Consider the following 26773-nt stretch of genomic DNA (forward strand, 5'->3'; position numbering starts at 1 on the left):
AACTTAGTGTTCTTCACTCATCGTCTCTTTAGTCACTTGCCTGAAAGTTTACAGTGGGTCCTGCTCAGTTGACGTCACCAGCAGTTATTTTGCACGTAGTTGCTTGAAGTTGCCAAATATGATGGACTTTCTATGGTCGCCGTGAATCACTTTCAGTGTGTCCGCAGCTCAAGAGAGAAAGGGCACTCAAACAATGCTGGAGTGCAGTCAAATAGTTTAGCTTAGGAGCGTTCCAGAGTGAAGTGACACGGAAGTATCTGCATAACAATCATAATAAGAGCTAGTTGAATTCTCTAAATACAAAAGAAAGCTTATTCACTCCACTTAACAGGATATAGTGGACCGTTCTTTATGAAAGAAAATAACTAGACCATCAAATTCAAAGCAATGCACCATCCATGAAAATGATCCACAAACCTGGCAACATGACTGTGAGGGCCTGAGACAGTTACGCATGAGGACAATTTTGAGAAAAAACGGGTTTTAATGATCCAAAAATGCAAAGAATAAGTTATACAAAAGTCATCTTATACTACCGGGCCCTTTTGAACAGAACTAAAATAATAAAGTCAACAGGAAAAGAAACCTAAACACTCAACAGATCCAAAAACTAAGCTGACAAAAGGGACTAAACTACTGGCTTATCAAACCAGTTTTACACACAAGAGGGAGCAAATACTAACAAATGATTTAATATTGAAGAAACAAAACCAATAGTCAGTTTAATAATTACTTTAAATGAATAATAACCAAATCCAAAAATAACCAAATACTAACTCGGGAGTTAAAACAGACAACATATTTAAGATGAATGACTTAATCATGCCTCTGACTATGAGCAGTGTTTGGCATGGCCCAGTTGGCACTTCCTGTATGTAAAGCTGCCTTCAAGAGCACATCTTTTGCTCCCCGTGATGCCAGCAGGCCTCAGCAGACAAACGGACGCTCCAGCACTGGCAAAACCAGAGAAAGAAATTAATGAATAAAATAAGAGAATTTAACAGAGCTGAACATATGAAACTGAACTAAATCTACGTATTTGTATTGCGCACAATGTACTTCAACAGTGCCAAATAAATCTTGCCATGACATGCAAACTAGAGAATTTTGTTGATTTATGTGTCTGTGTGTGATATTTATGGAATTACACAGCAATTTTAGAGTAATTGTAAGTGTTGGCTCATGGGGTTACCGATTTGTTAGCTGCGTGTCTGCAGGTGCAGCCATCACAAGGGTGCAAATGTGGATTTCTATTTTCCATTTCGTGTGAATGACCTGCTGATGTGTTCTAAAGTGTCAATGACTCTGCACATCACGCCGCTGTAATGAAATCCGCTCCTTGTTTTGATGAAGAATGTAGATTTATAGAAACTCTGAATCCAGATTATTTAACACGTCAGTGTGTTTAAGGTTTGCCATGATTCACTTTGCATTACTTATATTTGTTGTTGCATTTTTTCTTTTTTAAAGTAGACTTCTGAAGAAACAATTTTATGTATTTAAAAAACCAAAATAAAATAGAAATGTAGAGGAAAGATTATTAGTTTTAATATCTGTTAGTTTGGTGACAACTTGCCTGATGAGTCATTAATAGACGTGTTTATTTAGACTCTGGATATCTACAAAGCTCAGTCAACCGCTTTCAAGAAGTCTAACAAAAACTAAACTGAAATAAGAAAATCTTGTCTGGAAATAAACTAAACTGAATTCAAAAGTTGTTTTTTTGTTTTTTTAAATTTCAAAATGAAATACAAAAACTTATCAGAAGAAGAGATTGATTTGATTGATGAGAGTTTTGTTTTTTGTTAAATTCCAACCTTTATAACAACATTTTTAATCAGAGGTTTAGATGACCTCTCTGCACACAATGCTTCCCTTTTCTTGAGTCCTTAAATTGTCTTCACACCTTTCCTTGACCTTGTGATATTTTTCAGAGCTTGAGGGGAGAGAGAAGGGAAAAAAAAAAAAAAAAAAAAAAGCACGAGGCGAAAGAGGCACGTCGTCATTTTTGGACTATTCAACCGCAGCTCCAGAACTGAAATCTAAGGAACAGTCCAACAACGGTAGAAGAAAAACTTCCAAGGGAGAGAAGCTTTTCTTAGACTCCTTTTAGGTCATCATTTTTATGAAATTTGACTGGTCGTTTCTACACATGCACTTTTTATGGCTTTCAGATGAGAAAGTAACTGCCCACAGGTGTTTGAAGATAGTCCTGTCAGAAGTCTTACCATACAGGAGCTGAGCGTATGCGTTTGGGTGACAGATGGATGTATTAGATGTCCGTGGGGCACCTTTGACCTTTTAGTACAACTAACGCAAACAGTAAGAAAGCCCAAATACCTCATGGGGGAAGACATCATTTTAAAAACCCATCTTGGCTGTCCCTCTTGTCACCAAATGCTGTACCCCTTTTCAAAATTTTCAATATTCAGCAAAAGCCCCAAGATTTCTTAGGTGACACGTCGGTTTATGAAAGCCTAAATAAAAATCGTATTCTAATAGTAAATTTATATTAACAGCCTCTACACAACAATTATCAGGTGCATTCTATAATCAAGATTTCTGGATTATAGGGTAGAAGTTTCAAAAAAAAAAAAAAAAAAAAAAAAAAAAAAAAAGCTCTAAAATTAAGCTGTGAATGACAGCTACATTAAGACGCTGAAGTTGAACCAATTGAGGTCTAGCCTATGAGGTTAAATGTAAGAGCAAAACATAGACAGCCATTCGATCCAAGTAAGGCCTCACATTTGGACACAATTCAAAAAGTTCAGAGAAAGTGGTGAGTTTAAATAACATTTACTTGCGCACATCACACACACACGCATACAGAGACAATCATGGTGGTACAGATGAGAGGACAGCAGTTAAAAAAAATAAAATAATAAATCCAATCAAAATAAGTGATGATCATACAGTACAGCTGCATCTCTTGGTCCATACACAACATGAGCAGTCTGCTGTGTTGCCACTCTTCACTTCCAAAAAAAAAGAAAAAAAAAAAAAACGAGCAGCAAATATTCAAAAAACACCAGAACCAGAGGCAGGTGTCATTAAGGAAAACAAGTGTTTTTAGACTCAAGAAAAGGGAGGAGGGGAATCTTTAACTATTTACACAGCAAATAAACACAAATTGTAAATGTAGATGGAAGCCAACACAGGGCAGGATGAGATCACAGAAAACACAGTTAAGACTCAAGTGTAGCTGCATTTCCTAGCAGAAGTCAGAGGTAATGGGTTTTCACAATCAAACCGTCAACCAGATAATTATTCTTTTTAAAAAAAAAAAAAAAAAAAAATTAAATAAAAATAATACAAGGACAATCATGTCACTGACCAATCACCTGCCACAAGCTTCCAGCAGTATCTCCAAAGACATACTGAACCCCCAATATCATCTGAAAACTAAACAGAGGCTGTCCATCATTCCAGCTGCCGTGTGCTCGTCGGGAGAAGCCGGTTCAACTCACAGTTGAGCCCCTCACTGAGAACACCGAACCGCTCCTGTATTCATGCACGATCTGCTGGCAGCTGGAGAGATGGCATGCAGCGCTATCTGCACCTGCCCCCACCCTTCAAGGGGTGGGGCAGCGTTCACGGTTTTATAAAACATTCAAAAATGTAAACATGGCAACACAGAACTCACATAAACAGAAAATACGTCGACTCCTGGACATACATGAGTGAGAGGGGGACTTGAGATGGCATTTTTATACAGGTGAGAACACATGACCGGTGCCCTCCAAGTGCATCACTCAACAACCAGTGTAGAGAACAGACTCCATGAACAGGCTGGAGGGTGTGGTTAGAAAGACAAAACAACGTGGAAAAGTTCAGGCTCAGGAAACATCCCAGGTTTGTAAAAAGCTTCGCCTCATAACACCACACAACCATCACTGGTGGATGGAAAGCTGCAGGTTAACAATTAGGAAATGTTTGAAACCAGAAATGTTATAAAGCAAAATTTACAACCGTGTGGTAGGAAGGGGGAAAACAAGACACCATCTCATTATACAAACTCATGAACTTTTTACATGGAATACGGTAGGCTTTTTTTTTTTCTCCCACAAAGTAAGAGCCTTCAAAGCTTGTTCTTACACTATGCAAGTCCCTTTGCCTGAAACTGTGGACAGCATCACTTTGGTGAGATGTTAAATCACTTTTATTTTATTTTTTTTTAAAGCAGCCGCTAGTTACCATTGAAACTGGCCAAACTGCAGATCTGCTGATATACCTCACTCACAGGAATTCCAAAAAAACAAAAAAAACAAAAACAAAAAAACCTCAAGAAAAAAAAAAAAAAAGATTGCATTTACTAATGAACCACTTTTTCTCCTTAATTTACAAGGTTTTCAACAGGAAGTTCAGGCAAATAAAAATTTAAAACTGAAATGTACAAAACACAGTAAAATCATATATACAAAAAAAAAAAAAAAAAAAAATTGAAGGTTTTTCCACAGAGTGACAAACAGGCTGCACTACTCTGCAGCCTCCAGAGGTCACTCACACGTGCATATGGGACAATAAATCCGAGGACCACCAAATTACTGAGTCCATTGGAGAATATGGGAGAGGAGATGCTACTCCATCCTGGCTGCTGAATGGCTACTCGTTACAGCTGTACTCAGAATATACGCTTACGCTTAAGATAGGAGTCTGCGTAGTGACCGCCGAGGCCTTGGGAGTGCTGGCCCACATAACCGCCTTCAGGGCTCGGCTCGGGAGACGGGATCAGCCGGGAGAACGTGCGCTTTTGGCTACCGATGGGAGTCTATAATTACAAGAAAAAGAGGAGGGGGTGGGGTTAAAATCAAAACAGAAACTTCAAAAAGAAAAATATGAAACAATAACATTGAAGCCTATAAATTACCTTCATAACATTCTCCACACCTGCAGGGTAGTTGGTGTGGCTCACAGGAGGCATTCCCACAGCCTAAAGACAAACAACCACTCATCATTTGACTTCAACTCAAGCGCTCACAGTGTAACATTAATTATTGAACACAGACTTATTCTTGGCACCTAACCCTCGACTATTTTATATTTATTTTATTTATTTTTTTAATCCTTCTAGTGCTATCCTCAGTATTCTTGCACTGACAAATAATCAATCCTTCATATATATCAAAAAACAAAAATCAATGCAAAGCTTTTGCTTACCCTGTTGAGCTTGGGGGTGGGAAGGCTCCCATTACAGGAGCTCTCAGACCCTGAGCTGAAATATGAGGACAGAGGTGGGCTTGGAGGGTAACTGTAGGGGGGGAACCGCTCACCGTATTCAGCGCAATGAGAGGCCTGCAGAGACAGACAAGTTCACAGCTATGTTACTACAGGGAGGCGTGCATTTAATTTACTGACACTACAAATGTCCTCAAGTCAGCTTTGAAACAGTTGACAAAGCACTACCTGCTGACCGAATCCTGCCAAGGCCCCGGCATCAAGATTCTCCTGCTGTTCATACAAGTGGGCAAGGGGATCCTGAGGAGAGACACCAGATGGCATCGGACCAGATCGTGTCATAAAAACCACTAAATGAGCAGCCAAGCGCTATACAGTAAGTTCAACAGGTCACAATGACTAGAGCAGTAAGGAAGACAAGGAAAAACAAAAAACACACAACCCATCGATGCAGAAAGAATACACATTTAAAAAAAAAAAAAAATCAGGAGTCTGAGCAGCAATGATTCATAGTTACCCGATGGAGTGGGGGGTACTCAGGGCTGTAGGAATCCTGGTAACGCAGGTTGTAATTCGGTTGCATGCTCTGGTTGGACACGTTACTCAGTGTAGGCCGCCTTCTGTAAGGGTGAGGTCTGCAGCTTCCTCCTGGAGGAGATGCACGGTATACAAATATATCCTTGATGCATCCAACATCATCTCTCAGTTGAAGCAGCAAACAAGAACAGACTGTAAAAGTAGATAAAATCTTTACCGCTCATGCGAGCACAGCAAAAAAGCAGCACCTCACCTGAGGAAAACGCGTTGCTGACATTGAGGAAGGGACTCTGGGGAAGGTTTGAATCTTTTGCAGGATCTCCTAGTATGGAAACCTGACATGAAGTTTAAAAAGAAAAAAAAATATGGCTTATTTTTACATTTCCTGCACAGAATGAGGAATGAGAATGAAGAGGAAAAAAAGCAGTTGAAGGACTGAAGGCATTTTAAAAAGGCAATTACTTGGGAACTCACCCCTTGTGCTGTGAGGCCATCTGCCCCGATCATGCCACCCAGCAGGGGTATAGAGATCCCCGGCAGGGTCGGAGAGGAGGTCTGGGGGAAGGGACAAGCCGACGTGGGGGACTCCTGATCCCTTGAAAGAGTTCTGCCACGTGGCATTGGCTTCAAGGGGGGTAGAGGATCTGTCTGAAGAGCCAGTCCAGGGACAATACCACCTATGGTGATTAGAGACTTCAGCGTAAATGACAATCACACATTTCATTTTTAATCTTCTCCTTCAAGCTTTTCAGAGGAAATTAGATATGCATTCTGTTTTAATTTGGGTAACATAAGTAATGTAAGGAGTAAGACGCCTGATGGACAGGCTAATGGCAATGCAGATGTTTATCATCAAAAGCAGACATGCAGTCTGTGGCTGAAGGAGCCACGGCTGGAGTGGACTGATGCCAAACCTTGGGGCAGGTCTCCGAGCAGATGGACTCCCTGCTGGACAGGCAGAGAGGCCAGAGGATTCTCCCCAATAAGTCCCGGCTGCTGACCAAGAGGAAAAAAAAAAAAAAAAAAGAGAAGAAAAAAAAAAAAAAGTTCAATCACAACAGGGTCACTCAGCCGCACTGCAACATCAAGGTGACGAAGAACTGCTCAACTAAACTTAACACATGCATTCAGCAAGTTTACTTACTGTATATGCAATTATGTCCTTACAGGATGTACCTTTACAATTCTGGCATACAGCATAATAGTACATCTACCGCATTACTCAGCACCACTCGAAGGAACACTCCACACATACACGCACAAAAAAAAAAATTAAAAAATTTTTTTTTTTTTAAAAAAAACCCTCACTTTCCTAGCAAGAGCTTACCCACCCAGGCAATAGGTTTTCTATCAGCATTCACATAAAAAGAAGAAAGGGCCAGAATCCATCTAACTTCAGCTCCAACTCACACACACGCATGGCCAACCATAAAAACCGTTATCACTCACACAAGGCACTAGAGGGTTTTCTTTATTGTGTAGCACCTGAGCCCACAGAAGAGGATTTCCCAGAAGGGCTTGCTAATGGTAAAGAGGGACAGAACAGAGTGGGGAACAAAGTCTGTGAGTAGGAGAGAATGAATCAAAAACGGGCAGGAAGCAAAAGCAGGGAAGAACATGACGGAGCAAAGATGGAAAAGGCAGTGGTACCTGCTGAGCCTTGGCCTGGTTCTGAAGGAGCAGCTGGAGCAGGGCGGCCGTGAGAGCGGGGTTGGCAAGCAGTGGCGGTATGGCGGGGGCCGCGCCGAGGAGGCCTGCGCATAGACAAAGATTAAGATCCACCGCAGGAGAACAAATAATAGCAATAAAACAGATTAAAAGCAGCTCACGGGCTCCTCACCTTGTTTATGTCCCTGTGTCAGTGGGTTGAGCAGCATCTTGAGGGCGGCGGGGTTGCTGAGGCCTGTGAGTATCTGCATGGCTGTCGGATCAGGGAGGAGTCCTTTACCCCTGTTTACAGCCTTGAGAGGAAGGAAACAAAGCAAAGACTCAGAACAAGACCAACAAATAACCAAATTTTTTTTCCATTAATCTGAAATCACGTGATGAGCCAGCTCCTCTGTGAGAGTTATAACGGCAATGCTTCCAAGTCGTGTCCAGTAACGTAATTTTAACTACAGCACGAACTCAAAGGCAGCAATGTTATGCCTTAAGGGCTCAAGCAAAGACTGTAGATTGGAATACAGTACCATGGTTTGTGCAGCAATCAGAGCAGCCAACATGCTTCTTCCAGGAGGACCCGGGGCACAGAAGGACACCCTGATATGTGTCCCACCCAGCAGTCTGCCATCTGTGAGTCGCTGTGCTTCCTCGGCCATCTCTGCAGTGGCAAACTCCAGCACTGCAAAACGCCGGAAACTTCCATCTTGTCCCTGAGCCAACTGTGGAGAGAAAAATTGAGAGGACCAAAAAAAAAAAAAAAAAAATGGCAGCAATTTTTCAAGCATATAGAGAAAAACAAAAAACCCAAAAAACCCTGCAGCCAATGAATAAGATGCACACACACAGAGTGGAAGCCAAGTGGTTTTCACTTACACCCTCAGTGTTCACATATTTTAGCACAAATTTGGAGAAAGATGGGAAAAAAAAAATCTCATGGAATTTATAGTTAATAAAAACTCAGGATTACCACAGAGAGAAACAGCACTCACTCAGAATTCTGCAACAGCAGTAGTATAAGCTCTTTAAAACCTAATTTTCAGGAAAAGTTGACAGAATTTAAATGTTCGAGGTTGCAGTGGTGACTCTACATATGCAACTTTTACATCCTGGTGACCGCTGAAACTCACTTGTTTAAAAAAATAAATAAATAAAATAAATAAAAACTGCCTGGTGGGGTTGGAGGCTGCTACTGAGGGGCAAGACTTGCTTCACAAAACACCCATCGCAGCATTTGGTGAATTCTGAGCTCAGATTTACGTGAGAAGTGCTACATGCTAAACATGCAACAGTGTAGTGGCAGATATCGCTACTCGGTTTTGTTTGTTATTGTAGCAAAAACGTAAAGATTGTGTGTCCAACCGTTTCCATGCAGTGAATTAGAATGGCAAATCTTGAACATGTTCATATAAATAATAATGAGAAAAAAAAAAGCAGCAATTTTATATATACCTGGTGAGCACTCAACCAAAAGTTATGGATCTTTCCCCATTCATTAAGATAGGAGCTTCAAATAACTGTCAAAATGGCTACAGCACCAAAATTGTGTCTCAGGCTGCTGCTGAGCTGAAACAATCTACATAATTTCCCCAGGCCTGGATGGAAAATATCATTAGGTCAAGGAAAGATCAAGGTGAATTGATAAAGAAAAATAGAAGCAATACAAACTGAATTGGGGTGAAGCTTCTACACAGCTAACGATTATTATTTTAACATGACCCTCAATCCTGATTTATATAGCCTTTTTAAAATCTATATACGCGAGTTTTATCATAGCAGTGTGATGTTTGTAGTTCACCTGCTGGTTTAAGAGTCTCTTAGTTAGGAACAAATTAGCACGATATGACACGAAATGGAAAACCCTTTTCTAATTAACATTTTATAGTATCTGCACCAGGTGACACTCCTGTTGATTGTTTTCATCAAAGTTCTCATTGGGGGATGGTGTTGCCTCCTTTCTTTTCATAAAGGAAGTTTCAGTGTATCCTATTCTAAAAGGTGGCAAGAAAAGACACAAGCAGGAAGCACTCTGGAAATTTTTGGAGAACTAAGACTCTTCAAAAAGCACTTACTATGGCTGCCACCTGGATACTTATGGGTCACTTCACTCAGTGAATTTTGATTAGGAATGCTACTATTTGTCAGCACCCTTTGCTTTCATTTATGGTTTGGCAAATTTCAAATAACCCACTGAAATTTGCATTTCTAAAGTCCCAGATCAAAATCCGTTTCTTAGAGTATTTAATTACCTTTTAAGGCCCTTTAATCACCACATCAATCACTATATATGGCTTTGTGTTGTTTTTAGTGGTACTCCTCTCTTACCATGATGCAACTGTCTGGCTTTATGAATTTGATAAAGCTGCAGTGATATCAGTTTCCTATTAAAACCATCATAAGGCTCCTAATTATTATGACTGTTCAGTCTGGAAACAACAGAAAACTACGACTGTGTGTCCTGCTCAAAAGAACACAGCTCTCTCCCATTCCAGAAAAAACCTGCTGAATGACACCACCTGGGGGTGTCAGGTGGTCATCACCATAGAAACCAACAGTTGCTATTGCTATAGTAACTTTGAGTGGCCACAGGAAAACTGGGGTAAAGGTGAAAGATCAAATATGGATTGCAGTTTCACAGTGACTCAGTAGTGCAGTCATTTTGCACACCTTCAGGGACAATTTTACAACTTTGTGATGGATTTTAGCAGCTTTTAAAGCACTCAACTTTTATTAATGTGGGCATTTGCTGTATAAAACAATAGCCACACAAAGAAATGACAAAAAAAAAGTTAATGATCGCTGCTGTGTGCAATCAGTATGCTGTAGACTTCTGAAATCATTCACTTGAAGTATTGGGCTTGTGTGCAGTAAAAATCTGACCTGGCAGAAAACTGGTGTGTGGGTGTCAGCCAGGGCACTGCGGAGGTCTTGGGCTGTCAGCAGGCTCTGAGGCAGGCGGTCCACGCACAGGCATTTGGAGTGCAGCAGTGGATATGTGAGGGAGCCCACCTCAGTCCAGTGGACGTAAAGCATACGGGAGCCCAGCTGCTTCCCCAGGAGCTCCGACTTGGCCCTGGCCGCAGAGTCCTTCTTCATGTACTCCACAAAACCGTAGCCCTTGGAATGCCCCGAGGTGGCACTGTACACCAGGAAGCAACGCTCCAGGTTGCCGAAGGGGCGCACCAGTTCCTCAAACTGCTGCTGCGTGAATGCGCGGGGCAGGTTGGCGATGCACAGCAGAGCATCTGTCGGCTGCAGCTGCACAGAGATCTCCCGGTCCCGCAACACATGCTGGTGGAACTCTTTGATGGCACTTTGTGCTTGCTCACCATTAAGTAGGGTCACAAATGCTTTGAGTAACACGGGAAAGGAAACAGAAGAGAGAAACAAATTGGTGTAAGGCAAGGGAATGACATTGTTCAGGTGACATAAAGTCAGATTTATTTGTACTCAGCAGGTGTCAGGGAGCAAACCCTGCCTGTGACGTTTTTGCCTCTAGCAAGGCTGTTAAAACAGTTCTGGTGGCACAATATCAGCACACCGAATCCTTTGTGTTGGTGTAATTTTACCCCTTGTTTAAACTACAATGCCTGTCAGTCCAGCAAGAATGAAATCAACATCTTGTTACCCATGTTATGAAAAAGAAACAGAAGGCGTGAAAAAGTTTTCCAGTTTTGTCTGAAAGCCATGAGAAGGGAAAAAAAAAAATGTAATAAGTTAGTTTGGCAGCCAACTCTATTGTTTTAAAAAAAAAAAAAAAAAAAAAAGCGCCATCTAAATGTCACTGGTTTTCTTCCATATCAGCTTGCTGGATACCAGGCATACCCTGAAAATACCATCTGCCTCACACAATTTTCTGGCCTATTATCATGATCATCACCCATTTTCTAGTGAAATATTACTGCAAGAATGCATAGATATTTAATTAATTTATATTCTAATCTGATATTTTACATTTTATACATTTAAAAACAAGCAACTCTAGCTGGACAAGATGGCAGATCACACCGAGGGGCATGTGAGGTAACGCATACACAGATACACAGAGAGCCCATCGATCTTATCGCACTTGAACTGACAATGTAACGTGACACCACGACAAGCGAGCATCAACAGTCGCCAAAAAGAGAGATCTGCAACTGTGTGATAATGATAAGTGCAAGAGAAGGCACACTGTGAAAACAAAGTCTTTAATTGAGGTCTGGCTGCTTTCTCCAGAACCCCTTTTCATGTTCAGTATGTCCATTGAAAGTCATTAACTAAGCATGCTCCAAATCTGGAGAGCCCGATTTACTTTTGTTTGCTACAGAGTTCACTGTCAGATTAAATTTTAAAGGGGCGTAATAGAGCAGATCCATCCTGATCCCCACCTCCTCCAACTTGCAGACGCCAAACTTGCCAAATTGCCTTGCTCAGTCCAACATGGTTGAGCAGTTAGACCTACCTGTGCCTTTGTACTTGTCAACAAAGCAGTACTTCAGATCATAGCTGCCCAAGAGCTCATGGACCTCCTGTAAAAAGAAAGAGACAATGATTAACTGCAGATGTTTAAATGTGTAAATAACATTTGACTTTAGGAGGTCGTTGGTTAATTGAAGATTTCAATCAACCCCCTCTCAGCCAATTAGCTCGTTGATATACACTGGGGGGGGGGGGGAGAATCAGTGCACCTGCTGGGGGGGGATGAGAGGTGAATGACTCCCTCATTGTTGTAGGAAAAATTGTTCTGCCCAGCTTTTGCCTATTCACACAAATGGCGATGCTGCCTAGCATTTTCTGAAACGTTTTGTCCCCACGCCTTCCACCTTTTGTTATAGAGAAACTCACATCTCGAACTCCCACTACTGCCCCAGCCCCCCCTCTGTGAACAATGGTACCGCCCGCAGGCCCACCGCTCCCCACGAGTCAGGCACGTTCCAAAAAAGAAAAAAAAAAGTAGCATCAAGAGTTAATTACAGACAGAGTAAATAACAAATGGACTTATGACCCACCTTCACTGCATATGTAACCCGCATATACCGGTTATGAACCACAGTTTGGCTCGGCGGGCCAAATGGTAAAATTCAACCACGAATGCAAAGCGGCCTGGTGGGTCACACAGGCCACAAATGACCATGATTGATTATTTGACCACTTGTCAGTAAACGCGAGCCATGTTAATTAACAAACAAACTCAAACCAGTTATAGAAGTGTTTGCATCGTTTTTAATTACCAATAATCTGTGCGTTTTGGCTTTTAAACCACTAGCAGATGTAGTACACAGAAAACTAAATAAAAGGTGAAGCTAATAAGTTAAATGCCTGTGAAGCTAACATTGATAGCATGGCAGGTATAACGGAGCTAGGCTAGCGTTAGCCACAGGGTAGCATCAATCAATCAACCAACCAACAATTAAACCCTCACCCCCTAAAACTTTCTACTCATACCTGATTGCTAACGTCAGAGGGCAAGTTTTTTATAATAATTTTCCTCCTGTTGTAAAACTCCCGTCGAGTTCTCTCCAAGCGGCTCTCGATCTCTTCGGGGCTCAGTGATGTCAAGTCCTCGTCGACCTTTCGCTGACACTCGCGTCCGGGCGTCGCGTCCTCTTCGTTCTGCACGAGTTCGGGGTACCGGCGATCCCCGGGAATCCAGTTTTCTTGGTCCACGGCGGGGTCGTATTTTTCATTAAGCGGACGAGAAGCCAAACTGTTTCCCGAGTCTGTGTTTTCATCTTTGGCAGCTGTATTAACTGACACTGTGGCCGCCATGACTCGGTGCTGGAAGTTTTTTCGGTCTGAAAACTCTGGCTGATTTGAGCAGTTTAAACAATACACACATGGCCCCAGCGCTGCTTCTGATTGGACGACAAGGGAACGCATTCTCCATGACTACAACGTAAATCGGAAGGGTGGGGGCGGAGCAACGAGTGTCCCTGCTCCTCAGCATGAGGTGCATAATGGATGTTTTTTGGTAATTAATCTAATTAAAATGTAGTATTAAATATCTAGATTTTTAAAAGACAACAGACAATTATAAACAGCACAATAAAAATGCATGTCTAATTTATTTAAGAGTCTAATTTATGCATGTACATTTTCTCAAAAATATCCCAACAAAATATGTCTGAAAGATAAACTAGTGAAATATGGTTTATAATTTAAATATGCTCATTTTAGTTAGAACTACCAGTTCATAAAGCAAGGAGGCTTGAGAATATGTCCACATGATTGTGAGCTACTTGGCTTTACAAAGTGTCTCAAATAACAAATAACAAAAGGGAAACAAAAACTAATACTGAAATAAATGAAAAGTCAAACTTGACACTTGAAACAACAAAAGCTGAACTGAGACAAACAAATCCACACTGGAAACTGAAATATAACAAAACTGAAAACAAAAGCATTAAAAATTCAAACAAAACATAAAAATCCGTAACGTTTTATTCTTGGAAATCATTGTGGTTGGTTTGTTTACTTAAATTCCATTATCTTCATAATAGGCTATTGTTAGTGTGTTGATTGATTATGTATTATTTTATGAATACCACTCTTTAAAAACTCAGCAGTTAATTTTTGACACATGGTAATTTATTCAGACTTTTCTACCACGAACAAAGCATTCATAAAGCCCTTTTTAGCTATGCAGAGAGTGTATAGGAAAACAGCATTTTTTCGCAGTAGATATAGAGAAGAAGATACAGGTTTTGTTTTGGTAATTTGAATTTGGTCTCTAGTATAGGCTGCGTCAGCTGAGAATATATCCAACACTGTAATGATGGATAAAGGGAATCAGTTTCATTTGGCCACGAAAAATGCCTGTGCCTCCAGGGGGCTTCACAGTCCAGACAAGCACCAGAAGGACCAATCATGTCATGTCCAGAAGTCAGCAGTGGAGTTTCTCTCCAAGATTATGAGTCAGAACAATATGCTTCACTATTCAGCATTTTTCTATGTTCCCAAGGGGAACAGCAGTAGTATTTAAGCATTTGGTGACTCAGCTGGTGGTGGTATCACTCTGGACTAATGCTTAGTACTAGACATGCCTCATGGTAGATTCCTCATTCTCCATTAGCCTGCAGTCCTTGCAGTACTTTCCTTCAAATACATGTTGAGATCTCTCAGCAGGGAAAGCTCCCATTTAAGCAGACACATCTGATGCTGACAGTTTGTAATACACATAACTGTGGCAGAACAGATGTCTTGGAGCTCGTGCTTCAGCTTCCACTTGCTGTATGTGTCTTACTCAAAGCGTATGCAGAACAGAAACACGAACACCTGCTGAATATAAATAAATGCTGAATTTGGCAGATTGTTCTTTTTCAGTTCTACGCTTTAGGCAATGCAAGGCAAATTTTTATTTGTATTGTATATGTCGTACATAAAGGCAGTTAAAAGTGATTTGCACAATGCAATGAAACAACAGACCATATAAAAACAGCATAATAATAATAAAATGCAAATTAAAAGAATATAACCCTATTTAAATGCAAAGCACAAGAAAGTGAAATAAAATGACTCCACACCAGTTCAATAAAAGCGAGTGTAAATCAGAACTTATAGCATGAGTAAAAGTGTCATCATTACTTTAAAGCTGTGGCCTCAGTTGGAGCAAAGCTCAGAGTGAAACTTGCAGAATTTTAGCAGTGAGAAGCATAAAGGCTAAAAGACATTTCACCATGTTTAGTCTGAACTCTGTAAACCACAAGTTGACCAGTTCCTGCAGATCTAACACTATGATATGACCCTGAGTTAAAGTGCATATTCAGCTGAAAGCAAGTACTATGATCTAAGAATTTAAGTAATACTCTCATCTTGGGGTTTGTCAGTAGCAACAGCTTTGTCAACTGCATATGTTTAACGTCTCATGGTCTTATTGTGGAGGTCAGTAATTATCACTGCTTTACTGCAAGACAAAAAGCATGAATGGGCTTTTGTAAATGTAACAGTGTCCAACTTCAGCTATGATTTAAATGCCAGAATTATGATTTAGCTATGGTTTTCATCTGTCCAGTTAAAATTACATCATCAGTGATTCAGAGGAGGTCCTTTCAGATTCATAATTGGATAGGATTGGATCTACACATCCCCACTTTAGTGTGATCCAAGCCATGTGGGCCCTGTTTCGGCTAGACAGAAACAATTTTCCAGCATATGTAGAAGTCTCCTGTGCGGCACTAAGAAGCAATAGCATCAGGCTATTAAGACTCAATCAAAAATCAGGTGGTGTGTCATTAAAAATTTTCTGAGAGCTGAGTCAGTGCTATAATGTGAGCTGAAAGCTGATTGAAAGCTGCCAGAGATGCCATTCTCAGAAAATGAATGGTTAGCTTTGAAAGTATTTTCTCAGTAACGTCAAAAAGAGTTTGCTTTTTGTTTTGTTTTTTAGAAAGGCTACTTGGAATTGACTCATCCTTGTTTCTGTTTTAATTTGGAGCATGAGAGTTGTAGTTTTCAGGAAGAAAAATAAGGAGCCATACTTACTATATGCAACAAAATCTACCGCCAAGTGGAATTTGTTTCTTTTTTTTTTTAAAGTATCAACTAGCATGTTTCCATTAAAGATACTGGACAGAGTCAAGTGCCAAGTTGTAGAGACTGTTTCTCTTTGTAGATGTCATAGCCAATCTGAAGTTTACGTCCCTGTGACTTTACACATTGTCTCTTCTGATCTCGTAGCATTTCCCCATTGTGTTTGCAGTTAACAGCTCTATACTTAAGAGGTGCCATTTTGAAAGCCCTAAGAGTTTTTATAAATTCAAAATAAGATTGGACTTTGTGTTTAATGATTTTGAAAAAGCTTTAATGAGTAAAGCTCTGGTATGATCATTTATGCATTTGTGTTTTGACAGTTTTAAGAGTAACAGCAAATAACAGGCAGTCATGCACCAAAGAGAATGCAGATGTGTGGAAACAAAGAGGCATGAGTGTTTTGGAAGGAAAGCCCCTGTGACCATGAGCGTGAGCCCTGAGACTGGTATCAGTGAAATTCTCCATATGAATTTCAAAAGCAACCCCTTAAAATAAAAGCATTACAAGTACATATCACTGATAGTGTTGTAGAATAGTAAAAAATGAGTGAAAACCAGGTAACATGTAGACCCACTGATGGAGTCATCAGTCTATTTCAGGCTTTAATAAAAGAGCTTGTGGAAAATTGTTTATTAGATTCTGAATTATTCATTTAAAGTTTATAAAATTAAACAGTCAAAAATGTACAATAACTAAACAAAATGAAATACAGTATCCCTCAACCGTACACAAACTGTTAATACTCACTGTGATATATGCAAACCATTAACTCTTGACAAACATGAAGTTTTTGCCCATGAAATTCATTACTGTGTTAACATCACATATAAGAGGATAGCAGTGTGCTTTTATTATGAAAAGGTTGCAAATATATCTCTTAATAGAGGCAAGAAACACATTACTGGCTCCCCTTAATATATGGTTGCCATTGTAGCAAAGCGATGACTTGTAGTCAAATGGATTTCCACATAGTCCCCGTCAGCAAATCAGCATATCTGAGACTATGAAAAGGACTGCCAGTATGCTTGGCGTAGACTCTGAAACTTTTTAATTAGGGACTCAAAATCTGGCCGTTCTGAAGGATCTGCACTCCAACACCGCTCCATTAATATCTTCACCTGTTCAAAAAACAAGTAATCATGAAAAAAACCTATACCATTCATAATGCCAAAAAGTACTGAACTTGATTTATGGGCTTCTGAGCTTACCTCATGTGGGCTGTCCTTAGGGCAAGGCAATCGCAACCCTTGTTCCAACAGTTTTATCAGTATCACCACAGTCATCTGTCCTTGAGCTTCCTTCATCATTTCAAAGAACTTCTGCAAAAGATACATAAGAACAGATTGTGTAATTCACAGAGATTGATCGATAAGGCCGGTTCAGTAAAGAAATACTTGAAAAAGAGGCCGGTGATGACATACATCTGGAGGGCTTTGGCGACGGTCACAGCGGGTCAGGATCTCATACAGTGTAACTCCAAAGGACCAAACATCAGAGGAGAAGGAAAATTTACTCTCTTTCAAGCACTCGATGGCATACCTACAAAATTTTTAAAAATGTAATTTAGAGGACAAAGTCACACAACAACACAATGAGTGACAAGTCTAAGTGCGTAAACTGACCAGAACACTGGACTGTCTCCATCCTCACGGACACGGTAGTAGATCTCACCCTCAGGGATGTACTTCGTCAGGCCAAAGTCTCCAATCTTTACCAGACTGTCATTTTCCACCAAGACATTACGGGCAGCCAGATCGCGATGGACGTATCGCTTTGAGTGCAAGTAATTCATCCCCTTAAAAGAAAATAACAGGAATAAAAAGATGGATGCCATTTTTATTTCAAAAACAGCTGCTATTTTAACCACGGTAAAAAGCAAAAAAACATGTCCCTACGGAGAGTAACTCCTTCATGCCTGTCAATCAGTCTGCAACAGCAATTCAGATAAAAACAGGTCAGAAAAGCTATTTTTACAGATCTGTGTGTGGTGATCACTGAAATCTTCTTCTAGCAATATTAAGGATTAAATTTATGGCTCTGAGCAAGCAATCTAATTATCTATTAAATATGCTGCCATTAAAATTGAGCATGTGCATTACTCCTGTGGTAAAGAATCATTAGATGAATATTTTCCATTAAACACCATCACCAGGTCTAAATGTCAGTTTATCCAATACTTTCATCTACAACCAGAAACCTGCAAAGCAAATTGCATTCCCCGCAGACTCAACTGTATCTTTGTTTGCTGACAACTTTGCATGCCATAACAGAGACCATTAATGTGATAACTATGCCTCCACACCCATCTACACCCATCTACACCCTAGAACCATCGCTGAAACATGTTAGATCAAAATAATTTCACAAAAGAGCCTCGCAGAGCCCTGTTCTTAATCTTCTGCAATATTTTACACTTTTAAAAATCAAGCTTCCCATCAAGAGCCCTTAATAAAAACTAATATTACTTTATTATCAACAATAAATTCAATCAGAAATTGGCTATTTTTTCCAAGGCTGCTATGAAATTATGGTTCTGGGTGTTGAATGATTATTTCCTGGAGGACATTTCCCAGGTTACTGAGAGAAAACACAGCATAACATAATGCCAATGCAATCAAACTACTTATTTCAGACAGAATGAATTAATGACAAAACACACACACAAAAACAGAGTGCTGTAAAATGGAATTAAAGCTTAATGTGATGGATTATCTCCTTCAGGCTGTTACACTGTATGCTGCACAAAAGCAAACAGAAAAACGGAGACTCTCTTCAGAACAGAGGAGAATACAAGCTGACATCTCAGCAGTTTTCACACCAGAAAATATGAAAGTTTAGCTGAAGCTAGGAGCGGAAGTCACGACCACTCAAGAAAAAGCAGACCAGCTCAGATTCAAGGCCAAAAGGGTCTAGACATTAAAAAAACAAAAAAAAAAAAAAACAGTAAAGTGTAATAATAATAAAAAAAAGTCATGTTAATTTATGAAAAAAGAAGTACGTACAGTAACTCATTCAAATGTTGGGCTGTACGGATAGACACATATGGTGTTTACAAGTAATACAGCGCTAGCACAAAATATTAAACCACCACAACTCACCTGACAGATCTGCTGAGCAAACATGAGACAATGAGACAGCGGAAGGTTACGTTTGGGGAGGTAGTCTTTCAGACTCCCCAGAGGAAGGTACTCCATTATTAGTTGGACGACTTGCCCTCCTGTCAATGGACAATGCAAAAGTGAATTTATCTTCCTGACAAGAAAACCTGTTCTTATTCTGGTGCTTCGCTGTGCTGCTCAGCATGCTGTGTGTTAAAAGCTCAAAATATTGACATACAACACAAACAGTGGTGCACTTCAAATGGATTTCCAATATTTACAGAAGAACAGCAGGGACCAAAAATCAATTTGCTGAATGATCCACTGAGCACCGCAGGTTACAAGAGCTGTACTGCACACTCATTTACACATGCAGACTCTGTTGACATATGGCTCAAACAGATATTTAAGCAGACAGAAAGGCAAGCGAGGACTCACCCAGTTCTGTGCAACAGCCCTTGTATTTCACAATGTTGCTGTGATAAAGAGATTTCAGGATTTCAATCTCCTTCATCCAGCCGTCAGAAATTTTGTCGTTTTCTTGCTTCAAAGATTTCACAGCCACCTGCTCTCCCTTCCCGTCATTGGCTGGGTCATACAAGTACAGAGTCACCTTTCCAAAGTGACCCTATAAACAGAAGAATGAGGAGATGATTACTCCAGCTTTTTTTTTTTGATTACTCCAGCTAATACAACGAAAAGCAAACTACTGCTGTGTGGTACTAACCTCTCCTAAGATCCGCACTTGCTTCAGGTAGCGTTTATGGAACACAGTGGGGTCTGTGTTAGCTGAAGCTTCACTGGAAGGCATAACAGACTGAATGACAAAACCTGGATGAAGAAACACACACTTGTTTATTGAATGAACTGCAACAGAGTTTTAAAAAAGGAGATAAAGTAATCGAGCAAACACTGACCTTTCCTCATGAGTTCTATGAGTTCTCTGAGCACCTTGCGGAATGACGGCCTCTCCTCAGGCTCATAGGTCAAACACATGTTGATGAACCTGGCCAACTCTGGGGAAGATGGTTCAGCTAAGTGGCCCTTTTGCTGATAAAAGCGCTCTTTCTGGTTGGGGTGGGGAGACTCAAGTGTTAAGATTACAATTCAGAAGAATAATATGTGATGTGATACTTTGGGTTGTTGAAAGAGGAGTAAAAGCCCGAGCTGTAGCACATGCCTACCTCGGACAATGTGTTGAAGTTGAAGGGAAGATCACCGTTGTTGTAGATCTCAAGCATCGTTACGCCAAAGCTCCACTGGTCAGCATGACTGCCTATGTTTGAACCACTGTCAATGCACTCAGGGGCAATCCATGGGATACGTTCCAGGCGCTCTGCATGGCACAAAATAATAACACAAGTTAGTGTAGGATATTTATTCTGGCTTATCTGAAGGAGAACTCCTCCTAACTGAACTAAATAGATGGTGACAAACACAGAAGCATCTATAAAGTTGGTATTCAACATCAGCAAGTGCAAAACAAATAACGAAGAGTTTTGTTTTACTTTCGTGCATCTCTCATCTCGACTTTTTATTTTTGACACACTTGAACAACATATTTTAAACCAAACCTGCAAGACAGCAGGAAATGGTTCACGAGAAGAGATTAGAGATTTCCTGTTTCTAAATCTGATTGCAAAGTACATAAATTAGAACACTCTTGAAGCTGACCGTGTATAGAGACACATAACACTTAAACTGAAGCGAGGTGGTGGTACGGACCTTCCCGTGAAAGAACACCCAGAGCAATTCCTGGGTCACTCAGCTTGATGAAAGGAGTAGTGTTAGGTTCTAGACCATTTTTCACCAAAAGGATGTTCTTGGCACAGACATTTCCATGAACCAGCCCGTTGGTTTCCTAGAATAAGGAAAATAGCACCGTTGGTCAAGCAGAGTGTTCTTAAAAATAACACAAACTGTTACTGCTATTAGTCAATAGGCAAAAAAATTACTTGGAGCACTTATCTTACACTTTGCTGTGATATGACATTTACTTCACTTCCTGCCTGATAGCAGCATCTCAAAATCAAAACATGGCATGCAGTAAGAAAGAACTACTACTTGATTCTGTTGTTCAATTATTTTACACATGGGTCTGCAGCAGCTTATTTCTTAGAGTAACACTGGATAAAAAACTTCACTGAAATCAATTAGATTTACTGAAATATAATCAGTGTCAAAAATAAGGATTAGAACGCACAAGATAGTCGAGGGCACTGGCAAGCTGTTTTGCAACAATGAATTTCCACCCAGCAGACACATTCTTTTCTCTGCGAAGGAAGACATCCAAAGGCCCGAAATCCACAAATTCCTCCACCATGATGTCTGCAAAGACAGGAACAAGTCTGAGAGGTTTGGTTCATGATATACGCACGAGCAAAACGTAAAAATAGAACATGGTTAGGGTGATTTTGCATATGCAACATGGTTTTCTTAGTACTAAAATCAGAAATTTGACTGTATACACTGATGTGTGTGATGGGGAAATAACAATGAGGAAGTGAGGAGGAACAGTGCTACATCTCTTACTTTCAGATCCTTTGACAGACACGCCATATACAAACACCAGGTGACGGTGGGATACCTGGCACATGAGACTTGCGGTTTCGAAAAACACCTAAGAGGAGTGAAAACGTAAACGTCAGAACAGACAAGATCATAACAACCGTTTACATTCAGCACATCCATCCATCCATTCGCTTCCGCTTATCCTTTTCAGGGTCGCGGGGGGCGCTGGAGCCTATCCCAGCTGTCATAGGGCGAGAGGCGGGGTACACCCTGGACAGGTCGCCAGTCTGTCGCAGGGCCAACACACAGTGACAGACAACCATTCGCACTCACATTCACTTGCACATTCACACCTAGTGGCAATTTAGATTTATCAATTAACCTATCCCCACAAGCTGCATGTCTTTGGACAGTGGGAGGAAGCCGGAGTACCCGGAGGGAACCCACGCAAACACGGGGAGAACATGCAAACTCCACACAGAAAGACCCCGGCCTGATGTTGGAATTGAACTCAGGACCTTCTTGCTGTGCGGCAACAGTGCTAACCACCGTGCTGCCCATTCAGCACATTCAGCACAGTAAAGTGTCATTTTTTGAGTGAGTTTCAAACAGCTTACCAGAGCAATATCTTCATGGGTTTGGTCCAGAATCTTAAGAACGACTCGGTGGCCTCGGTGAGAGTTGTTGTTGAACTCGTCATTATCACTTTCCTCTCTTTCCTGCGTTAACAGCCGTCCTGAGTAGATGTTAGTTCTGGTGCCACGACCCAAATGCTGCTCCTGCTCCAAAATAAAACACCCGTACAGTCAGCTACAGGACAGAGGACAACTAATCCTCTATGACTATGAAGGTGGCGAGTGGACATTGTCACCTGTTTGATATCTTTGTCCTTGATTTGGGGGAACATTAGACGGGTCTTGTAGGTTTGGGATAAGGGCTCGGCGTGAACATCGCATTCATTGTGTCTCCTCACCAGAAGGTTGGATAGCTCTGCACCACACACAGCAGAACAAACACAGTCAATTCTGATTAAAAACCTAAATATCACCTAAATTCCTAAACAGGGATACGGGTACCCCAATTAGTAAGTAGGAACATTAGCGCAACTATTACAGTTAATTTTAAAAACTGAGTAGAGGTAAACAAGGCTGAATTCAAAGGGGGCTTCAACAGGACTCTAGAGGCATAATATTGGATACATGAACAAAACAAGGAACACAAACCTCCTGATTTTGGCGAACAGCATTTTTTGACAGTAAAGCTGTCCGAACCAGACTTGAGGACAAACGACTTGAGGCTATCGGTGAGCTCCTTCATGCTGGGGAACTGTCGTTCCAAGCCCTCCAGACAGAGCATTGAATCCTTTACGTGAACACGAAACTGCTTGTGGCTTCGCGTTACACCATCCTGTATGCACAAAACACAGGTGCAGGGAAAGTATCGGGTTTATTTTTCGACCATCATTACACTGCAACTACTTCCATATAAGAGGGTGGGTGTTGACTCACCTGATTCTTGATTAGAACAGCTAGGATGATGCAGTTATAGTCAACAACACTCCAACGAGCGAGGAATGTTCCCTCATCCTCTGCCTCCTTTTTCAGCTTAGACAGCACAAACTCATCACTGGAAAAACACACAGGAGTTATGACATAACACACCATGTTTCTTCATAGCCTTTTCTGTGTCTGAATGTGCATGTATATAAGGGTAGAAAACTCACTGCATAGGTCCATGCAGTAGATTTGCTTCACTCCACACTACCCTTGGGGGAGCCACTTCATGACAAAGATAGTGGTGGGCGTCTGCAGTCAGTCGGTAGTATCCATCTAGGAGGGAGACGAAGGAATGGGCCTCCTGGCTGGAGATCATCTGAACCTCCTACATACATATACAGAAACACCACTAGCTTACAATCAGAGCTCCCACCTACTGACACATACAAATTCAAAACAGGATAAATTGCCCAAAGCAAAGTCAAAACCGAGAGGCTTTATAGTCAAACACATATAGAATCTAGGCAGAAATGTATAGTGTGTTGTCTATAAAAACATCCTCAAAAGACTGAGCAATTAGTTGAATGACTAAAAACACTTTATCCATTGGACTAATGCATTACAAAGACATTTACCAATTAAGTGAATGCATTGCAGCTTTTACATTAAAAAAACAAACAAGTGGTCTCACCATACAGAGATTGTCTCGAGTGCTGATGCACACATTAGAATCAGTAATGGCTATGTGAGTTATTTCAGGGAACTCGCTGAAGAAGGTCCAGTCATTGGGTGTGTCTGCATCTGGTTGGCTGGAGTGCTGTTTTGGTTTTCTCATGTAGTTTATGTAGCCATTCCCCATGTAATTATTTGCCTGTGCCTGGGTAAAGAGATTGAACAAATTAAAAAAAAAAATCCCCAAAAGGCCACTCAACCAACATATACAATATGCCAGCATCAGTGTCTATACAGACCCTTTGAGCAGACACCTTCCTCCACTGAATCCCCTCAGTACCGGACACCGATATTTCATGTGATATTGGGCCGCAGAAGTTGTCTTTTGAACCACACTGGGCGTGGGTGGTGCTGGAACACGAGCCACTTCGGTCATCTTCGTCCCTCAGATCCAGGCGGGTTACGGGGAAAGTCTCAGTGCCAAAACGCGGTGCCAAGTGCTCGAGTGTAGCGATGTACTTGTACATGATTTCCTCAATGCACAGGTTGCCCCGATCCACTGTGTGCTGCTGGAAGGACCGCACAAAGTCTTTAAACACTCGCTGGATCCTGAGTTTAGTCAGGAAGTTGTCTCTGGAAATGTGTTTGGCGAAAGATCTTGGAACGCAGTCTAGAAAGCTGAAAAAAAAGAGGTATAGTGATATTATCTGAACTTACTGATTAGATTGGATTAAAAAGACATTTGTTACAGTAGCAGAAAATAACATTAACAGTACAAGATATAAACATATTATAAGCCATTTAAGAATGAAAGCTTAAAACACTATTTGGAAGGAGGGATTGCGGTGTGATCAAGCCAAAGTATATACCTGACTTTTGAAGCTACATCTTGCAAAGTTGATTCCGTTTTAATTGCCTGGTATGAGAGGTGAAGCACAGCCATTCCCAAACTCTCATTTTTGAAGCGAGTCTGCTCCTCCTCTGTCTTGACGTCTTCCATTTGTACCACTTCATTCACAAATTCATACTTAGCCTGATTTGGAAAAGATACTATATTATTGTCAAGACAGGAACATTATGAGTGTAAAAGCATGCCATTAAAAAAAAACCCCAAAACAACCTGGGAAAATAAATACTCCAGTGAAATGGTGTCAAGTAAAGGGAAGCCCCGTTTTGAACCAGATTTGGGAGGATAGCGGCACATCATGGGCTCGTTTTCATTCAGTCCATGCCAGTTCCGAAAGTAATACCTAAATACAAAAAGACTATATCAACATCCTCGCTGTATAAGATAAGATAAGATAAGATAAGATAAGATAAGATAAGATAACCTTTATTAGTCCCACATGTGGGAAATTTGTTTTGTATGTTATCTGTGTCACAAGTACAGTGTTAAACAAACACAGACTCACCTCATACAGTAGCGAAGTACAAGGCTCGGGTTTTCCTCTGCCTTAAATATGTGGTTTGGGCTGTACCAAAAGTGTCTTTCTGGGTTGTACAGCGCAAACAGTGAATGGCACAGAGCCGTTATCCCTGAGGAGGAAACACTGATGTTACACACTGTTGCCACTAGCAGGCTCAAATACCACATGAAAAGAGAAAACACTTTCATTTCTGGACTGTGCATTTGGTGGAGCCTTTTCCTCTTACCGACGGTCTCTGCTGCAGAGATACACAGCTGCTCCGCTGTGACCTCTCCTGTGGTGTGAGACAAATATTTCTTCCCATCTTTTGTCCAGAAAAGGTAGACATGGATGCCCTGATCCTTCGGAGGCTCACTCAGGCCTGAAAACGATCCTGAAGATCTGGACCTCCCTCCCATTACTGACACACACAGACAAACGGCACTTTGACCACAGCGTTAAGAAATTCAGCTACATAAACGTACTGTGGTATACATAAATACTAAACAAGAGTAAGTTTAAAGCTTCTTTCAAATAAAATGTATTGCTTTTATTATACATTTCTGTCTTTAAAAAAACAAAACAAAACAAACAAACCTCATAGCTTACCAAATAACAAAAAGAAAAGAAGAAAAAAAAATTGCTTTAACAAATATGACGTCAGAAAACCCGATCAATATGTCGATAGGCCTATCAGGGATTACGCCTTATAACGTATTGTTTACATCACGTCAAGCTACTAACTATTCGAGGGGACCGATTAAACTATACGGAGACGCACAGTACAACAAAAGTTAGCTTTTTTCCCTTCTATCTGACGTTATATAAAAGCAAACTGACCGCGTTATCGCGAGGCCTAAATCAAGCCTCGTATGCACTCAACAGCGTACGCGACACCACAACAAGGAAATATATCAACAGCAAGTCGGAGCTGTAAACTTAGCAACCTGTGCGACAGTAAAATATCTTACCGTTTGACGAGCGTCTTCTAAAAGTTTCGCATTAAAAATAAAAAACATAAAAAAGACACCTCAGCACGTCAATATGATTGACAGTTAAAGCTTCATAGTTCTGCGAGCGTATTTCCCCCACCGCCGCCTACACTCTCGGGTTCTCGCGAACTGTGAGCAACGACGGCAACGCGCTACTTCCCGAAACCAAGACGCAGGGCCACTCCTTCCGTCGCTAGCGTGCGGGTACGCATTAGCACGTACCTTTCAAAATAAAACGTTAAACTGTTCCGCTTAATGTAAATCAAAGACAAAGAAAGGAACAGACTAACAAAGTAGAGGAAAGACTCTTAATAGATATATGCTTGTAATAATATCTGTCCTATGATATTATTACAAGCATATATCTATTATCTCACTTCTCCTTCCGCACAGCCAAAAATGTAAAGTAATAAATCTTTCTCCCAGACTCATAGTCCATAGATTAAGTCAATATTGTATTTTCTACCTGATTTCATTTGGGGGTTTTTTTTGTTTTGTTTTTTTTTAAGCAGGGGCGTTTACAGGATTTGTTTTTTTCATTAGGGTGGCCCACAATGCAGGGAATTTCCATCTTTCTCAGTTCATTACACCTTAAATAAGATATAGAAAACTGTGTGTGTTAAAAGTGGTACTGCAATAAAATAGTTATTATTAGCTATTGTTATTACACCCACACCAATGACCAGGAGCTTTGGGTAGTGACTTAAAGGATGACA

The 26773-nt window shown here is 40.8% G+C and overlaps 2 protein-coding genes across 3 annotated transcripts; both read right to left on the minus strand.

The window, feature by feature from the left end:
- Positions 1-464: 464 nt before the first annotated feature.
- Positions 465-13223, minus strand: raver1 (ribonucleoprotein, PTB-binding 1). Of its 2 annotated transcripts, none has more exons than XM_005939908.3 (15): positions 12799-13223; positions 11816-11882; positions 10252-10721; positions 7902-8093; positions 7553-7673; positions 7363-7466; positions 6627-6705; positions 6187-6389; positions 5966-6047; positions 5693-5823; positions 5404-5475; positions 5158-5292; positions 4868-4930; positions 4639-4768; positions 465-953 (listed from the first exon to the last, which is right to left on the minus strand). In XM_005939908.3, exons 1-15 carry the CDS (start codon positions 13120-13122, stop codon positions 928-930), a joined length of 2199 nt encoding a protein of 732 aa, XP_005939970.2. In that variant the 5' UTR covers positions 13123-13223; the 3' UTR covers positions 465-927. The 2 variants fall into 2 exon arrangements, with proteins under 2 accessions (XP_005939970.2, XP_005939969.2); XM_005939907.3 differs by having other exon boundaries at positions 6627-6708.
- Positions 13224-16440: 3217 nt separating this feature from the next.
- tyk2 (tyrosine kinase 2) lies at positions 16441-26212 on the minus strand. Its single transcript, XM_005939906.3, has 24 exons — positions 26037-26212; positions 25313-25486; positions 25072-25195; positions 24780-24909; positions 24529-24692; positions 23959-24337; positions 23679-23864; positions 23215-23372; positions 23000-23117; positions 22715-22898; positions 22363-22481; positions 22109-22270; positions 21513-21600; positions 21184-21308; positions 20706-20841; positions 20165-20316; positions 19898-20048; positions 19708-19811; positions 19419-19608; positions 18981-19099; positions 17505-17677; positions 17304-17421; positions 17091-17201; positions 16441-17000 (listed from the first exon to the last, which is right to left on the minus strand). The coding sequence occupies exons 2-24, from the start codon at positions 25482-25484 to the stop codon at positions 16884-16886; spliced, it is 3480 nt and encodes a 1159-aa protein (XP_005939968.2). The 5' UTR covers positions 25485-25486; positions 26037-26212; the 3' UTR covers positions 16441-16883.
- Positions 26213-26773: the final 561 nt, after the last annotated feature.

Source organism: Haplochromis burtoni, unplaced genomic scaffold (assembly GCF_018398535.1).
Source record: "Haplochromis burtoni strain Fernald_Lab_line unplaced genomic scaffold, NCSU_Asbu1 Contig_21, whole genome shotgun sequence".
Lineage (NCBI taxonomy): Eukaryota > Metazoa > Chordata > Actinopteri > Cichliformes > Cichlidae > Haplochromis > Haplochromis burtoni.

What these genes read in the sequence shown, in the direction of transcription:
- raver1 (XM_005939907.3), bottom strand. Translation starts at nt 13,122, where the DNA reads ATGGCGGCCACAGTGTCAGTTAATACAGCTGCCAAAGATGAAAACACA. An exon ending in ACACACCAGTTTTCTGCCAG is followed by an intron (nt 8,094 to 10,251) that starts GTCAGATTTTTA and finishes TTCTCTCCACAG; the next exon opens with TTGGCTCAGGGACAAGATGG. An exon ending in GTGTGGAGAATGTTATGAAG is followed by an intron (nt 4,769 to 4,867) that starts GTAATTTATAGG and finishes TTGTAATTATAG; the next exon opens with ACTCCCATCGGTAGCCAAAA.
- tyk2 (XM_005939906.3), bottom strand. Translation starts at nt 25,484, where the DNA reads ATGGGAGGGAGGTCCAGATCTTCAGGATCGTTTTCAGGCCTGAGTGAG. An exon ending in GTACTTCGCTACTGTATGAG is followed by an intron (nt 24,910 to 25,071) that starts GTGAGTCTGTGT and finishes TTTTGTATTTAG; the next exon opens with GTATTACTTTCGGAACTGGC. An exon ending in CTACTGCATGGACCTATGCA is followed by an intron (nt 23,118 to 23,214) that starts GTGAGTTTTCTA and finishes GTGTTTTTCCAG; the next exon opens with TGATGAGTTTGTGCTGTCTA.